At 40.2% G+C, this 15,960-nt stretch overlaps 1 protein-coding gene across 1 annotated transcript in view; it reads left to right on the forward strand.

The window, feature by feature from the left end:
• Positions 1 to 15,255, forward strand: part of LOC130844422 (rho GTPase-activating protein 20-like) — a 36,358-nt gene extending 21,103 nt beyond the window's left edge. The window contains exons 7-14 of the mRNA XM_057720673.1: positions 1,032 to 1,098; positions 3,629 to 3,829; positions 6,507 to 6,682; positions 8,072 to 8,233; positions 11,818 to 11,927; positions 12,471 to 12,660; positions 13,892 to 14,021; positions 14,952 to 15,255. Of these exons, the coding sequence (XP_057576656.1) occupies positions 1,032 to 1,098; positions 3,629 to 3,829; positions 6,507 to 6,682; positions 8,072 to 8,233; positions 11,818 to 11,927; positions 12,471 to 12,660; positions 13,892 to 14,021; positions 14,952 to 15,082 (1,167 nt within the window). The 3' untranslated portion in view covers positions 15,083 to 15,255. The remainder of the gene's footprint in view (positions 1 to 1,031; positions 1,099 to 3,628; positions 3,830 to 6,506; positions 6,683 to 8,071; positions 8,234 to 11,817; positions 11,928 to 12,470; positions 12,661 to 13,891; positions 14,022 to 14,951) is intronic.
• The last annotated feature ends 705 nt before the right edge of the window (positions 15,256 to 15,960 follow it).

Here is a 15,960-nt window from a genome sequence, read left to right on the forward strand (position 1 = left end):
GAAGAATTGGGGTTATTTGTTATTATATGTGTATGCCTGATTTAAGGGATTCCAACACAGTTTTTTCAATCTTTACCTTAAAAGAAAAGATTTTTTATTAGCTTTCACTTCTTATTTGCAATACAATTTTGAGCAGGTTTAGCTGTGTGTGTGTGTGTGTGTGTGTGTGTGTGTAACTGCTTCCACTACCTGGGACCTTGCCTCCTTCATGGCAAGGCCATGGTTTTTAATCAGAAGTCAAGGGCAAGTATAGTACCTATCACCAACAACTCTATTTCAAACATTTTTTTGCTTTATCCTCTCCTGGAGGACTCTTTAATTCAGCATTTTTTATAATTTAGGCTTGTTTCAAATGGGATATCCAATATTCCTAGGCAGTGATTGTTTTCTGCATCTGACACTCTCTAGGCTACAGTCCTTCTCCCTTCTCTCCCTTGAATGGCACTCATCTACATCAGAGCCAGTGGGCTGACTTGATTCTGCCATCTACTCAAAGCCTCTTGGGCATCTGTCTCCTTTTGCTCATGGTTGCTGAGCTTATGATGCCTTTCAAGTTGTACTTTGCTCAGGAATGGTCATGGCAGAGTGTGTGGCTCTCTGGACAACATGCTTGTCTGGGCTGGGATATTCGAAGCCAAAAGCCAACATTCTCCAAGGAATCTAGAGACAGCAGAAAGCAGGACTCCTGAGATTAGACTTCTCCTCCACAGCGAAGGGGCATTACTGCGATTTTTTTTATGCCATGGGCTGCCCACAAAGTGAGGGGCTAATTGCACTGTGGTACCATAGATCCCCACCCTTTACCAAAAAGGACAAGAATCTCAGAAGGTCCACTGGAGGCTGTGAAAGAGACAGGAGATGCTGAAATCAGCATTGTTAACTCAAAAATTGTAGCCACCCCCATGCACCACATAGCATTTATACTGGCCCAAATTCTTTCTCTTTGGAAGTATAAAAGTGCTAAGGAAATGGGTTCTTCAAGTACCTACTGGGAAGATTTGCTGTGACACACAGTTCTTTTTGTCTCCAAGGGCTCTGAGAAAGATTACCAGCTGTGGGCCAGTTCTGGTAAGAAAGAGGCCTCATACCCACTCATCGGTAAGTGTCAGGGAAAACCTAAGATGGGGTTGATTGGGTTCAAAACTGTAACTCTAAAGTCTCAAAGTAATAGCTGATCAGTCTTGAACTTAAATACCCTTAAAAATGAAAATCTCATGCAATATTTATTCATACATTTATTAACTAATTCCAAGCACTTACTCTATCCTGAGCACTAATAACATCTCTTCATTCAGCAACTTACGGTCTAGCTGGGGAGAGAAATGGGAATTTTTCTTCTTTACTTTTTTCACTTGACAAACAGACTTGTCTTGAAAACACTGATTTACCTCCCTACGTACTTACTTACTTAGGTATGAAAGCAACACAAACTGGAATTTCTTTTTCTCATACATTACTTTTCTTTTCTTAAGCTCTTTATTGGAATATAATTGCTTCACACTGTTGTGCCAGTTTTGCTGTACAACAAAGTGAATCAGCTGTATTTATACATATATCCCCATATCCTCTCCCTCCTGCGACTCCTTCCCACCTTCCCTATACTTTTCATATTCCAGTCTTGAAGTCCTCTGATCCATTTCCTAACTACTAAGCAGTCTCTATTTTGTGAGACTCTTCTAAAATCCAGCCATGCCTCTGTACCCGAGTACATTTATTTAATAATCTGCTCTGTGCCCAAAACTTTTCTCAGCATCATAAAGAGAATGAGATAATCACACTCAGATTCTTCAAGTCTTCACTGACTAAACCACCTGTACTTTGCTGTTTCTCAAGCTGTTTACCAGCATTGCTCTTGAGGTTTTTGATACGTAGATTCCATCTTTCCTACAATAGTTATTATATAATAGTTAGAAATAATAATAATATAATAATAGCTAAAAATAATCTAGCTTTTCTAAAGCTAGGAAAGACTTGCTTTTCTTAGATCAGCAAGTCTGTTCAGTGTGGTCAGTAAAAAAAGGAGGGAATAAAACAAAGGAAAGGACAAAACCTGTAGCAGAACTTGCAATACAGTAACGGTGACAATGATTTCTGCTAGAAATCTTAGAGCATTCCCTCTTTTTTCTTTTTTTAATCTGTTCAATAATCCTGTGAGACTTTTACTCTTTCAAGTGACCTGAAGAACGTTTTCAAGTGATCTAGAAAATCTAATCAACTGAGCTTTTTCTATGATATGTATATTCCCAGTCTCAGAAATACATGGAGTCATCAAGCACCAAGCTGAGGACAAACTCCCCTCACCTATTTCATGTGTTTTTCTTTTTTAATGTTGACATTTTTGTAAAAGTCCACCAGCAATAAGGTGAAAAAAATCGAATACTTAAATATATTTATTTTAATGAAATGCATTCATTTAAACAAAACCATGTAAATGACAATCTTTAGGCTTAGAACAGCTTCACGCACCGTGGCTGGCTCTAAGGACTCCTAAGAGCCTGGCCTTCATGATGCTACCTCAGCAGTCACCCTGAATGCATTTCCTAACCTGCTCTCAACTCACAGTTACGGATTAGCTCCTGGTTATCCTGGTGATTTGGTTGCATTTTATTGCTGTCATGGAAGCTTCTTTTGCTTTAAAGGATGAAAGTCACTGTGATTCTTGCTCTGACCAGAACGCTGACATTGCACTTATGTTAGATGAAAAGCAAAAGCAAGAGCTCCCCAAGTTACATTCAATAATAAATCAGAAACAAAAGAAAAGGAACTTTCCTTCTATTCTTAAAAAATGAAATCCACGTCACAACACAGGGTCTTTGGGCATTCTATGGAGAGGAAGCAATGTAAAGCATGAAAGAGCAAAACAAATCACTTGGCAGGCAACTCCTGAGGATTTCTGGTGCGGTTTTCCACTCTGTAAACACTGGTTTGCACTTTGCTTCCGGGTTTCCACCACCGCGCAGCCTTGCCTCTGATCACTGCCTCGCAGGAACCCCCCCCACGGAGGGAAGGCAGCAATGGGAGGGAAACATAAAGGCAACCCACCCCGCTGCTCTGGAATAGCTCTGGCTGTTGAACTGACAAAAGGAAATGAAAAATCTGTGTGTTAAACTGACATGTGTGAGAGAACAGTGATCATAGCAATTCTTAACGTATATAGTCCAATCATTTTAAAAATATTAAGCACCAATGTTTATTCATATATTTACTTTGCTCCTTATCAGTCTATGTGAGGGTGAGCATTTCAAAGGAAGAACGTAAGGCTTGCCTGAGATGTACAATCTAGTGAGTGTCAAGGCAGAAACTAGAAGGCCTTCAATATTCTCAGATGGAAAACACAACAAAAGTCAACATTGTGCAATGCAGGGATGGATATATACATTCCAAACCAAGCAAGGTGTCTCAAAACATTCTTCTCTTTACTATTTAAACTCATTTGCTTGGGCACCTGCTTTTTGCAGGGTGTCCCCCATGACAGTGCACATCCTACTCAGAAAGTACAGCCTTCTCTACCCAGAAGCCCCAGAAGAACAGCAGCCACACCAGTGTGGGGCACTTGCTCACGGTAAGGTAGGTCTGACTGTACCCATCATATCAGCCTGAATCTATATGTAGATTTTTCTCCACATAGGGCATGAACATCCCTATGGAATTAAAATGAGCCATCTTCCAGCTACTGTGCTCCTGCAGCGGGGATCGGAGGACTCCACCTCTCCTTCTGCCCTCCAGGAGGCCTTCCCACTGCAGCAGGAGTCCCAAGAGATCCAAGGCCGGTTTATCCTGAAACCCAAGCACACAGCCAGGAACCAAGCCAGGAATCAGCAGGGGAAAGGTGAGCCCCTTCCTTTCCTGTAAGTGTCTTCCCTTGGCTCTTGTCTCTCCTGCTGTAAACAAACTCATGACATACAGCCGATTCTCCATGTGGGGTTAAGGGAACCGTATAGGCAGGCCCCAATACCCACAGAATCAAGCTCAGAGAAACACCAAAGGTCTGAAATCAAGATCCAACTCACTTCCAGGAAGGTTTTGGCTTTTGGTTTTTTGGTTTTGTTTTTTTTTTTTTTAATTCCTCCAGGTACACATCTCCCTTCTCTGTATCCCCAGAGCACTGCCTACATATAATTACATCTGTACACATCTGTGTGTCTTATTAGAGTATGAGCTTCTTATGGCCTGGGAACACATGTTCCCCATGTTGTGTCTAGCATCTCGTGCCTTCACAGGAGGTGGTTAGATGACTGTATGGCTTAGAAAAGACTTCAAATCTATTCTGGACTTAGGCTGAAGTGGCTCTGGGGGTTCTGGTTAGAATTGAACTCTTAATTCTACCCCCACAGCAGTCTCATTTCCACGTTTGCTTCAGACCCAGGTTGCGACTGGAACTGAACGTTTATGGCTGGGGTTTTTAAAAATCTTCCCTCTTGCAATTTTCTCCCCCTACCATTCCAATATTGTCCCACTGATATTTCTTTCTCTGAATAAAATGTTCTTAATTAATCTGGGAAGTACTGGGGCCAGAATAGAATTCCTACTTAAAGTATTTTTATTGTTATGATTGTTATTCTGTAAGCAAAAAGTTTCAAAAATTATATATTTTTTTAATATTCAAACCCTAATCTGAGCATCAGGAAACACTAAACTACATCTTGCCAAGACTGTGTAAGAAAGATGAGGTTGTAAGGTTAGCTTGTTTACTAGTCTCCATATTTTTCATGGCTATAGCATATATTTTGATTGGTCACAGAGGCAACATGAACTTTAATGTACATTATGAGAGGTCCAACTAAGCCTGAAAGTATCTTTGAGAAAGTATAGGACTCAATGTCTATTTTGCTTTCTGTCTATGCTCATAGAGTAGCTGGATATATAGCTTTATAGCAAGGGATAGAGCACTCTTCTTAGGAGTATTCTTATTAAAGCTGAACAGTGAATGAATACAGTTGTAATACATGAGTACATTTGGATAGCTTTAAAAATAATACAGTCAGGTTAAGAATAGGGAAACCAGGTTGCATAAAACAACTCAACCTATCTAAACATGTATCTTAAATTTCTGTACATGTTAAGGTAGAAAAATCTCCTCCTGGATTTAAGAATGTATTTGCTTTCTTCATTCTCTCCTTTTAAAATGATGGAGGTATACATGCCAGGGCAGGAAGAGCCTAAGGTGGACTGGTGGCATTCGTTCATGACTGCACATCTGCAGGCTGCAAAATCAACTGAAGAATGGGGGTGGGGTCTGCTTTGCAGGGAGGAGACTGATGTCTAGGCTGCCTTAGGCTCCCTGGGGGGGGGGGGGGGAATTACCTCTGCTAAGGCTGCTATGAGCCATGTCTTGTGTTGAGTAGTACATTACATTATGTAGTTCAATGAAGTGTAGGTAGCATCATTTATGTTAAATTTGAGCAAACCAAAGCTCAAAGAGTTTAAAGTAACTTATCCAACTAGCTGGCAGAACAGGAGCCTTCTGGTTCTCTCATCCAGAACCAGAAGTGTTCCGTCCACATGAGTGGACATGGTGATGCACTCACTATGTCTCAGGAAAGCCAAGTGGATGGGCGTTTAAGGATATTTGGTAAAATGTTGCTCATCTGTTTATTTTCCTACAACTTGGCACCTCTGTTGACTTTTTTAGTTGGTTATTTAAGCAGGTTTTTTAAGTAAATGTTAAACAGGTTACTTAAGCAAATATCCAGAAAATACTCACAGTTAGGCAGTAGAAATTTTGAACTCAGCTTTTCATTGATGATCACTTTTTCTTTAAAAGCCTGTCTTCAGCTTTCCTTTGACAGGGGCCTGGGTAGCTGGGTAGGGTGTTACAGGAAGATGGCCACCTGGCATCTTACCATATAGCCAGCATTTAATGACTACTTCCCAAGGACCTTGACTGCAGAAAGTCATCTATAGAGCTGCCAGAGGGTTGTGGCCACTCAGAAGAGAGGTCCAGAAGCTGGCTGAGAAGTGGGGTCAGGCAGGATGTGTCATGACAGGCAGATCCTTTTGACGGGAGAAAGTTGACCATGGTTGGGTACTCAGCCAAACAGGAAATCTAAGAGTGGGAAGAAACCTACTACAAAAGTAAATGATTACCAAACTCTGCTTGATTTGAATACCAAATCTTTTTGGCTTTTAAAATGAGATCTGACACCTGAATCCACTGATAACACTTAACATCAGGAAATTTGTATAATACAGGTTAAGTGCCTCAGGACACAGTTAAGAGGCAGTAGATAGCACTGTCTGGGGAACACTGTCACTGGGAGAATCAGTCCTGAGTCTAATCAAGCCTCTAAGTTTAAATACTGGGTTGCAGGATACGTTGAAGAAGAACACATGAACACCACAAGGATGCAAGTAGCCAATTTCAGAATGTGGGAAATTCTGTACAACAAATGACTCAGTTTTTCTCTCTTCCGGCCACTGCAATGAATATGCTGTAAAATGTAAACCGTGGAAATCAGGTTAAATAAACTACACTGCTATTCGTAATAATCTCACTTCTTCCTTAGATGCAGGCCAAAAGACAGTCAAGAAGAGTTCTGCCAAAAACTGGGCCTTCTGGCGGAGCTTCAGGACTCGCCGGGACAGCCAGGGCCCAGCCCCACCGCCCACAAAGCCAAAACTGCTCTTCGGAGTTTCTCTGGAGGATGTGTGCGATGATGACAGCCTGCCCACCCCAATCCGAGTAGGTCTCATTTTGGGCTTCTGCAGCCCTCCTGAGGAGGGGAGCTCTGAGAGATCAAGTGTTCTCATCCAAATCCACCCTCAAATGGAGACGTCATTAGACAGCCCCTGGCTCTGACTGAGAAGTTTTGTTAACACTATTTCAAAGAATAGGATCTGATTTAGGGAGCGCAGAGTCATAAGGCAAATACAACAAGGAAAAGATGCTCTTGGCCATTCCACTGGTTTCAGCAAAGACCCACCTGCACCTGGTCAGATCAACTGTAACGGGCTCTGTGCATATGAATCTCTGAAAACCCACCTCATCCTCATAGTCTCATCTCCTTCCTTGAACTCCATACAAGTCTCAAGTCTCCTTCAGCTGAGTCTACTCCACCTTACCACTCAGAACATCTCACAGAGATTTCATTTGTAATTCACATGCTTAAGCATAAAGATATCCTCTGGCAAATACGAATCATTTAATCCTGACAGAATGTGTCAAATGAAAGTCACAGAGTTTGGCCTCTGTTATCTCAAAGTAGTGTATTGAATTGTCAGTGTTAACATCTGTTCACGGTCCACTATCCCTCCAAGCACTGTCCTAGATGCAGGGATTCTTACGCTATCTATGAAGAAATTTATCACGCTATTAATAGGTACATGCTAGCTCCTACCCCAGTCCTTGCACCTTTCACAGCAAATTTGGGGCTAACTATGATAATTACCATCCCCACTTCATAAATGAAAAATAAAAAAGCCTCAATAAAGTATGTGCTGTGCCCATAGTCACACAGCAGATGAGTAGCATAACAGAGTTCAGAGTGCTTGGATTACCTGACTCCAACATCTGTTATCTCTCTACCCTGTAAGTACAGGACCTGAAGACACAGCAAAAGGAAATGAAAGACTGATGGGAAGGGAATGTGATCAGAGAAGGAGGAGAAGGGTTTTGAGCCTGTTTTAAGAGAGGGGAGGAAATACCGGAAGTAGAAATGGGGTGTACAGTCACGGAAAAAAGAAAAAACAAATGGGAAATGAGTATGGAAAAAGATTTCTACACTTAGGAAGGAGCATCTATATTAGGTAATACTGAGAAAGGAACAGTGGAGGAGGAGAGGATGATTCTACTAACGCCTCAAAGCAGAGAAGTTTGACTTAGTGTAAATTTACTAAAAAGGAAAATCTGATTAAGCAAGTGTGTAAAATGTTTCAGTGTATGAATGTAAAATGGATTGTTGGGTAGAAAATATATTTAGAGACACTGAAAAAAATTTCAAATAGACTCCAGTCCTTGCAGCTCTAGCACTGTACCCTCATACACCTCAGCTCTGTCAAAAAGGGGGCAAGCTTGTGCTCTGAGCTTGTAGATATGAAATGCTGCACAGTTTTCTTTTTTTTTTCTCTATAGGATATACTTTACTTTATCAATCAAAAAGGGCCACTCACAGAAGGCATCTTCAGTAAACCAGGTGGTATAAAATCATGCAGAGCCCTAAAGGAGAAGATAAACTCTGGGGACAAAGTGAACTTGGATGAGGAATCCGTTCTTGTGGCAGCATCCGTCTTCAAGGTAGGGAAATTTCTAGCATTATCCACACAGAGTAACTCTGAAGCTATATGACTGGTCCTGCATCATGACTGCCCAAGAACCCTAACAGGCGTAATATAAAAACACTTCACTCACCTCACCGGTTAGAATGGGGATCATCAGAAAATCTAAAAACAGTAGATGGTGGAGAGGGTGTGGAGAGAAGGGAATGCTCTTGAACTGTTGGTGGGAATGTAAATTGATACAGCCACTATGGAGAACAGTTGGGAGGTTCCTTGCAAAACTAAAAATAGAGTTCCATATAACCCAGAAATCCCACTACTGGGCATATACCCAGAGGGCACCATAATTCAAAAAGACACATGCACTCCAATGTTCACTGCAGCACTATTTTCAATAGCCAGGACATGGAAGCAACCTAAATGTCCATCAACAGATGAATGGATAAAAAAGATGTGGTACAGGGAGTCAAGGAAGGGAGGGAATACGGGTATATGTGTATAAAAACAGATGATTAAACCTGGTGTACCCCCCCAAAAATAATAAAAAAATAAATAAATAAAAAATAAAACAACAATTTGAATATAAAAAAAAAAAAAGATGTGGTACATAGATACAATGGAATATTACGCAGCTGTAAAAAGCAACAAAACGGGGACATTTGTAGAGACATGGATGGACCTAGAGACTGTCATACAGAGTGAAATGAGTCAGAAAGAGAAAAACAAATATTGTATATTAACATATATATGCGGAATATAGAAAAATGGTACAAATCAACCGGTTTGCAAGGCAAATATAGAGACACAGATGTAGAGAACAAACATATGGACACCAAGTGGGGAGGTTTGGGGGGGAATGAACTGGGAGATTGGGGCTGCCATATATACATTACTAAGAAAAAAAATACCAAATTGTACACTCTAAATATATGCAGTTTATTGTATGTTAACTATATCTCAATAAAAGTTCTTAAAAAAAAGAAAACTTCACCAAGTCAGAATTGGAGGAAGCTACTTTGGGTGTTAAAAGCCCCACATGTTACATATACTTTCCTTTTTCATCACACAACACCCTCCCCCATTTACTCCTGAACACTCTATGCAAAAGAATAAAAATAATAAATTTCAAAGCACACACTTATACACACAGAGTGTTTACCAAAACAAGCTTCCTGCTTGTAATGACTTCCTCGCCACTAATGAAGGCAAAGTTCATATTTAAAGAAAATTCATATTAAGCTTTTGGAAACAGTTACAGAAGTTTACCACAGTAAGTAAACATTTGCCTTACCATAAATCAAAAAATGCTCAGTGAGGCCACTGAAATCGCTGACCATTTCATCTTCCTTCCCCTGTCTCTCAATGCCTTTTACTTTAAAGTTAGTGTAGGGATGACTCCACCCTTTGTTCCTCCTTTTTCCTCCTTGTACCACCTTTGGCATCCTTTGTTAATACTTGTTATGTTTAACCCACCACCTGCGGTTATAGTTACATGGTAACCAGCTCCTACCCACGTGCCTTTTCCTATAAATCTGACTTTTAAAGTGGGTGCAGCAGTCAAAATCAGTTTGGAATTCTGAAAATTCAATAGATTCATACAAAAATAGATTGAGTTTGAAATGATACAGCTGAATTACAAGTGTCTAGTTACATTCTACTTGTTAGTAGCTCTGAACAAAAATATGTTAATGTAGTAAACAGGTTATTAAAAGTATCTTAGGAACTCAGTAACATGTGGTCTTTCCCTGTCCCCTATTACTGTTCGGTCATAATTCGATTATATGATAAAGAGCGACAGTTTAGAAATGACTTAGAGTTGACCGCTACTACACTCGCACCATAATAATACACACTAGGTAGGCAAACAGCAAGCTAAGTGTTGCCCTCTGTAAGGTACACACATGGAATTGACTTGATTTTCTAGCAAGAGTTAGTAGGCTCTTACCTATTTCCGTGTTATAAGCACAGACTAGCAAGAGGGTGGCTACTCATGGGTACGGTTCTTAGACATTCCCAAAGTTTTCTCTTCCTAAAGTTGACGGACCTTGGTGGAGGATCAGACTTTGCAACCTTGACCTTGATGATACCACGTGTCAAACTAACCAGAGAGTTGGCCTCAATCAGAAATGAATGTATCATGCGTACCGCACCGAGCTTGCCATTAAACTTTCTGTAAACAGAGGTCCAACAGCAGATACCCTTGGCATATTCTGCATGGGTCATGTTCTGGCTTAATGACACTCAGCCCCACCAGTGGACTCTGCAGCACAGGGTCCAGGAAAGAGAGGAGACACACACTCCAAGTGCATGCAGTTTGGTACACATGAGGCAAAGGCCCTGCTGCACCCTCCCAGACTCCCAGAACCAGCCAAAGCTGGAGTGCTGCTTCTCTCCAAAGACACTGGGGTCACTCCGTAGGAAACAGTGAAGAACTTAAAGACCGTGAGTGGGTATTGTATACCAATAACACAGTGAAGGTTTGAGAGAACTGAGACTTTGTCCATTGTCTTCACTGCTCTATCCCCAGTACTCAGCAGAGTGTCTGGCACAAAGAGTAGCTCAATAAGTATCAGAACAAGTGGACAGTTACTGGATTATAATCATGATAGTTGCCTAGAAGCACTTCCTGGACAAACTACTACTAAGAGAAGTCGGGCTATATATTAAGATCAGTGGAAGCAAGGTGTGCCTTTGAAACTAGCAAGGCAATGCAATAATTTCCCCTCAGTCTTGCACAGAAGATTACAACTTCATAAATTTTAATGGGCCCAATTCTATGATATTAAGACTTGTTCCTCAGCCCTCTAAAGGGACAAATTTTCCAGGCCTCCACTTGGGAAACTTACATTTGCATATCACTAGCCTGATACTCAGAGGCCTGAAGCTGCTATATATCTAAATTTTTAATTTCCTTTTTTTAGGAGGATGTGTTCCATTCAAGGAGGTGTAAGAGGTAACATGTAGTTACCCACTGGGGATTTTGATATATTTCAACACCTGCTGCTTAGAAGTCTGCAGAACAAACTTTTATATAGTTATAAAAAAAGGGAAGACTGAAACTATTATTAGAGTAGTTTTTTCCCAAGGAGCACACATACCTCAAGTCAGAAAGCCCAGTTCTCTCTTAAGATGCAAGAGCATGTGGGAGTGTGTTTTTTGGTTATTTTTTTGTTTCAGAACTTCTCTTGCTTGAATTAAGAGCAAGCACTGTGTCTAAAGTAAACAAGCAAAATGGGTATGTGCATTTCTTTTCAAAAAACTAATACGATTTAGGATGAGCTATCACCAGACCTTGTCAGTTTGTACTACTGTGCTAACATGTACACAAAGAGTAAGTTCCAGGTGATAGAAGGGGCTTTAGCTTCACTCTCTCTACAGCCCAGACTCTACTTTTATGCTTCTAATTTCAGTTGCAGAAAATCCAAGCAATGCTTCTGGATGTGCAAGTCTATGGAGAATCAGAGCCAAGCTCTGTGTGGATCACAGTTTGTGTAGTTGTGAAGGAAATGGGCATTGAACTCAATTTTTCAACTAAATGTTTTCTCTGTAATTTCTCCAACATATTTAACTTAAGATTAATATATATTTTTTTACCCATGTAAGGATTTTCTTCGAAATATCCAAGGAAGTATATTTTCGTCCAGTCTCTATGATAAATGGCTTGGTGTTATTGACCAGGGGAACGAGGAGGAGAAAATAGCTGCAGCCCAGAGGTAATGATGCAATAATTACTCAACCCTGTTCACACCTCAAAAATGCAACCAACATACTCTCAGGAAAATATTAGCTTATAGTTTACAGCTTTGTCCACTAAAATAATGACCAATGTCAAAGGGTTCCACTTGATCCTAACCATGGCAGCCAGTATAAAAAATAGACACATGCCTTACTGCTGATATTGAATTCGTGTTTTTCTCCTAATCTTATTAATATGGAATCCTTGACCATTTTATACCTTCTAAATACATGAAACTGCTGGAGATGAAATCCACTGGTCTAAAAAGAGATGCTAAAGGACCAGTCTGCCAGGGGTATATGATTTTAACTTTGTCAAACACATGACTAACCAGAGGAGTTCTTATCTGGATCAGGAATTAAATTCAATGAAACATTTTTGTATGCATTCATGCCTGCAACTCTGTGAGAGTGGAATATGTACATAGTATACGAAGAAGTCCTCTATTTTCTGTCTTTGTATTTCCACTTCCTAAGCAAAATGACTTGTTTTATTTAGAAATGCATTCTTCTGCCTTTAGTCTTTTAGGCCAGCTGCCAAGAGCTAATGTAGTTCTCTTGCAATACCTTTTTGGAGTGTTACGCAACATTGAGCAGAATTCCTCATCCAATCAGATGACAGCTCACAATTTATCAGTGTGTATAGCCCCAAGCATTCTTTGCCCACCTCATTCTGGCAGCTCAGCATTAGAAAACGACTTCAGAAAAAAGGTAATAAGATCTCTCATTTTTATGCCTTATGGGAAGGGGTCCCCGCTTTGAACCTGAAGTTTGTGGTATTAACTCTGATGGACCAGTTTTTTAAAGTGCACATTTTAATTACACTCCCCTGGAGTGGCAGAGTCCTTCTCTGGTGGGATATGGGAAGGTGGGCTATTAAGCGGGAAGCTGAGAGCAGTTGAGTCACTTCTCCTTTTCCATCTAGGAGACCCAAACAATAGAAAGATGAGAGTAGGATGATATGATAGAAAAGAATCTAGGCTTTGAAGTCTGAGAGCCAAGGTTCAGCTCTCAGCCTAATCACTGAAGGATGTGTAAACTTGGGCAAAGTTTCCAAGCCATGGTTTCATCATTACATAGTGATGCCAACACCTCGCGGCTCCGGTCACTGCTGGCACATCCTAGGTGGCTCGGGCAACGTGAGCACCTGTGGCTCCACACATGCTGGCCTCCCGCTGGCTCGTTCAGAAAAATACTTGGCTACTATTTCACCTCCACTACAGGATGAAGAAACTAGTAAAAGATTTCAGAACATCCTAACAGAGCCATAACATGCCTAATAGGATCACAGCTCTTCCCTCAAGCTTACCCAGAGCAAGCATGAGGCAAGGCAATGCAGTTAGACAAGCAGACATGTTTTCTCTCCAGCTGCTTCCTTCTTTCACAAAAAACCACTGAAATCTCTGCTTCCCATATTTCAGATATTTCTTAACTGAAGTAAACCACACAAGTTTTTCTGTATTGGATACTTTATAAATTTTAATAAGATGTTATATATAAATTATATCTCAATAAAACTGGAAAAATTTTTAAATAAAAATAAATAAAATTTAATAAGAGAATATACACCATGGCCCCAAACATTCTATGTGGGTTACTTGAAAATTATCCTAGTATTAAAGACGTAACCATCATTACAAAAATGTTCGCTATTTAAACTAGCCCACAAATTATAACTTTAGCCCACTGATTGAAAGAATTTTAAAATCTGTGCCCAAAGTCCTCTTGAAAGTATTGGTTATTTCTTAGAGAAAACTGGTTTATAAATATGTATGTGTGTGTGTATATATATATATTTTTTTTTTTTTTTTTTTAATCAAGTCTGAATTTCTCTCAGGATTATTTTGCTTTTTTGTTAGAGCCAAGATTCATATATGAAGTGTGATTTACCACTATGCCATAGGTAAAATAATACCTTGTTTTTTGCCCTTTTGTGTAACAGATTTCTTTTGTACAATTTCTCATTGAAAACTGCCTCAAGATATTTGGAGAAGATATCACTTCCCTCTTTGAAGAGAGCCCAATGAGTTGTGATAGTAGTGATATCACTGATAGCCGTGAGAAGGCTGCAGGTACTGTGAATAATTTAACTGGCCTTGATGAGAAAGACAGCAAGGCTGCCAGGGGTCACGGCAGATCCTTAGACTGTGCTGTCCTGGAGCCTAAAGCACATCCCAAGGGCAACGATTTCCATGTGCTCCAGGTCAGGTGAGGTTTCACACTGTTGTGAGAGCAAAGAAAGGATGAGACAGATCTAACTGCAAGAAGTTGCAAGCACAGCATTAGGAGACATCACGGTATAATACAGCATTTGGTTTTTCAAACAAAACTTTAAATGGGACTGATATATGTATCACATGTGCTCTGGTTGAAACCAGAGTGAGAGGCCCAGAGCACTGCTTGGTTTATTCCCCTCTCTCTCCTTTTTCTGGTCAGTGGTTCCTGACGTACCACAGGTACCCCGTGTCTTTGAAATAGGTTGAAAAGAACCAGCATCACTGAGAGAAAAAGGACTTGACTTCACGTCAAACAGCCTTTCCAGACTATAACCTCATGTGCCTCTACTTACCAGCTGCGTTAACTTCAGCCAGTTATTCTAGCTCAGTTTCAGTTTCTTCGTCTCTAAAATGTGAATAAAAATAATGTCTAAATCTTAGGATTATTGAAAAGATTAAATAAAACAATGGATGTAAAATAAATTTGTAAAAAAGCAATTAATGGGGCCAGTAGAAGTTTCCGTGAGATCAGAGCTAGTTCTAACTGAGCCTAGCTAATCACAGCTAACTGATAGCAGTCCATTTTATGCGGCAGCATTTAGATTCAGAACCTGAGGACATGTGTCATGAGTTCCTTCATATTTTTCACATTTCTTGGTTTTATGACATTTACCTCACTGCTTTGAGGAAACCGTTAGGAAAAGCCATTTAATCAGGCATTGAGATGAGCCTAGTATCTGAGAAGATGCTTATCCTTAGATAACTGTTTGTTTTTCATTTCATCAGTGACAACAGAACAACCTCTTGAATCCAAGCCAGTGAGAGAGATAGTGATTTACAAAAAGGCACAACTGCAGGATGATGCCAAGACCCCGCCTAGCATGGGTCCACCCAGCGACGTGTCTACAATTTTCTAAGTCCCCGAAGGTTATAATCTCCATAATCACACTTGACCCTTCCTTTTCCTCTCTTTAGCGACCTGTCTACAATTTTCAAAGTCACTGAAGATTAGAATTCCCCATAATCACACCTGACCCTTCCTTTTTGTGTATTTCCTATAATACCTCATTTGAATTTTATTAAAGGCTTTTTCTGCATCTATTGAGATGATCATATGGTTTTTATCCCTCAGTTTGTGAACATGTATCACATTGATTGATTTGCGTATAGTGAAGAATCCTTGCATTCCAGGGTATTCATGGAATACTTGCATTCAGGGTATATGATCTTTTTAATGTGCTCTTGGATTCTGTTTGCTCGTATTTTTTTGCGGATTTTTACATCTATATTCATCAGTGATATTGGCCTGAAATTTTCTTTTTTGGGTGACATCTTTTTCTGGTTTTGGTATCAGGGCGATGGTGGCCTCGTAGAATGAGTTTGGGAGTGTTCCTCCTTCTACCATATTCTGGAAGAGTTTGAGAAGCATAGGTGTTAGCTCTTCTCTAAATGTTTGGTAGAATTCACCTGTGAAGCCATCTGGCCCTGGACTTTTGTTTCTTGGGAGATTTTTAATCACCATCTCAATTTCAGTGCTTGTCATTGGTCTGTTCATATATTCTATTTCTTCCTGGTTCAGTCTTGCCCCCAAATAGTCAAAGCAATCTTGAGAAGGAAAGATGGAGCCAGAGGAATCAGGCTCCCTGACTTCAAACGGTACTAAAGGCTACAGTGATCAAGACAGTATGGTACTGGCACAAAAATAGAAACATAGATCAATGAACAGAATAGAGAGCCCACAGATAAACCCACGCACATATGAGCACCAAAGGAGGCAAGAATATACAATGGAGAA

This window comes from Hippopotamus amphibius, chromosome 2 (genome assembly GCF_030028045.1).
Source record: "Hippopotamus amphibius kiboko isolate mHipAmp2 chromosome 2, mHipAmp2.hap2, whole genome shotgun sequence".
NCBI classification, from domain to species: Eukaryota; Metazoa; Chordata; class Mammalia; order Artiodactyla; family Hippopotamidae; genus Hippopotamus; species Hippopotamus amphibius.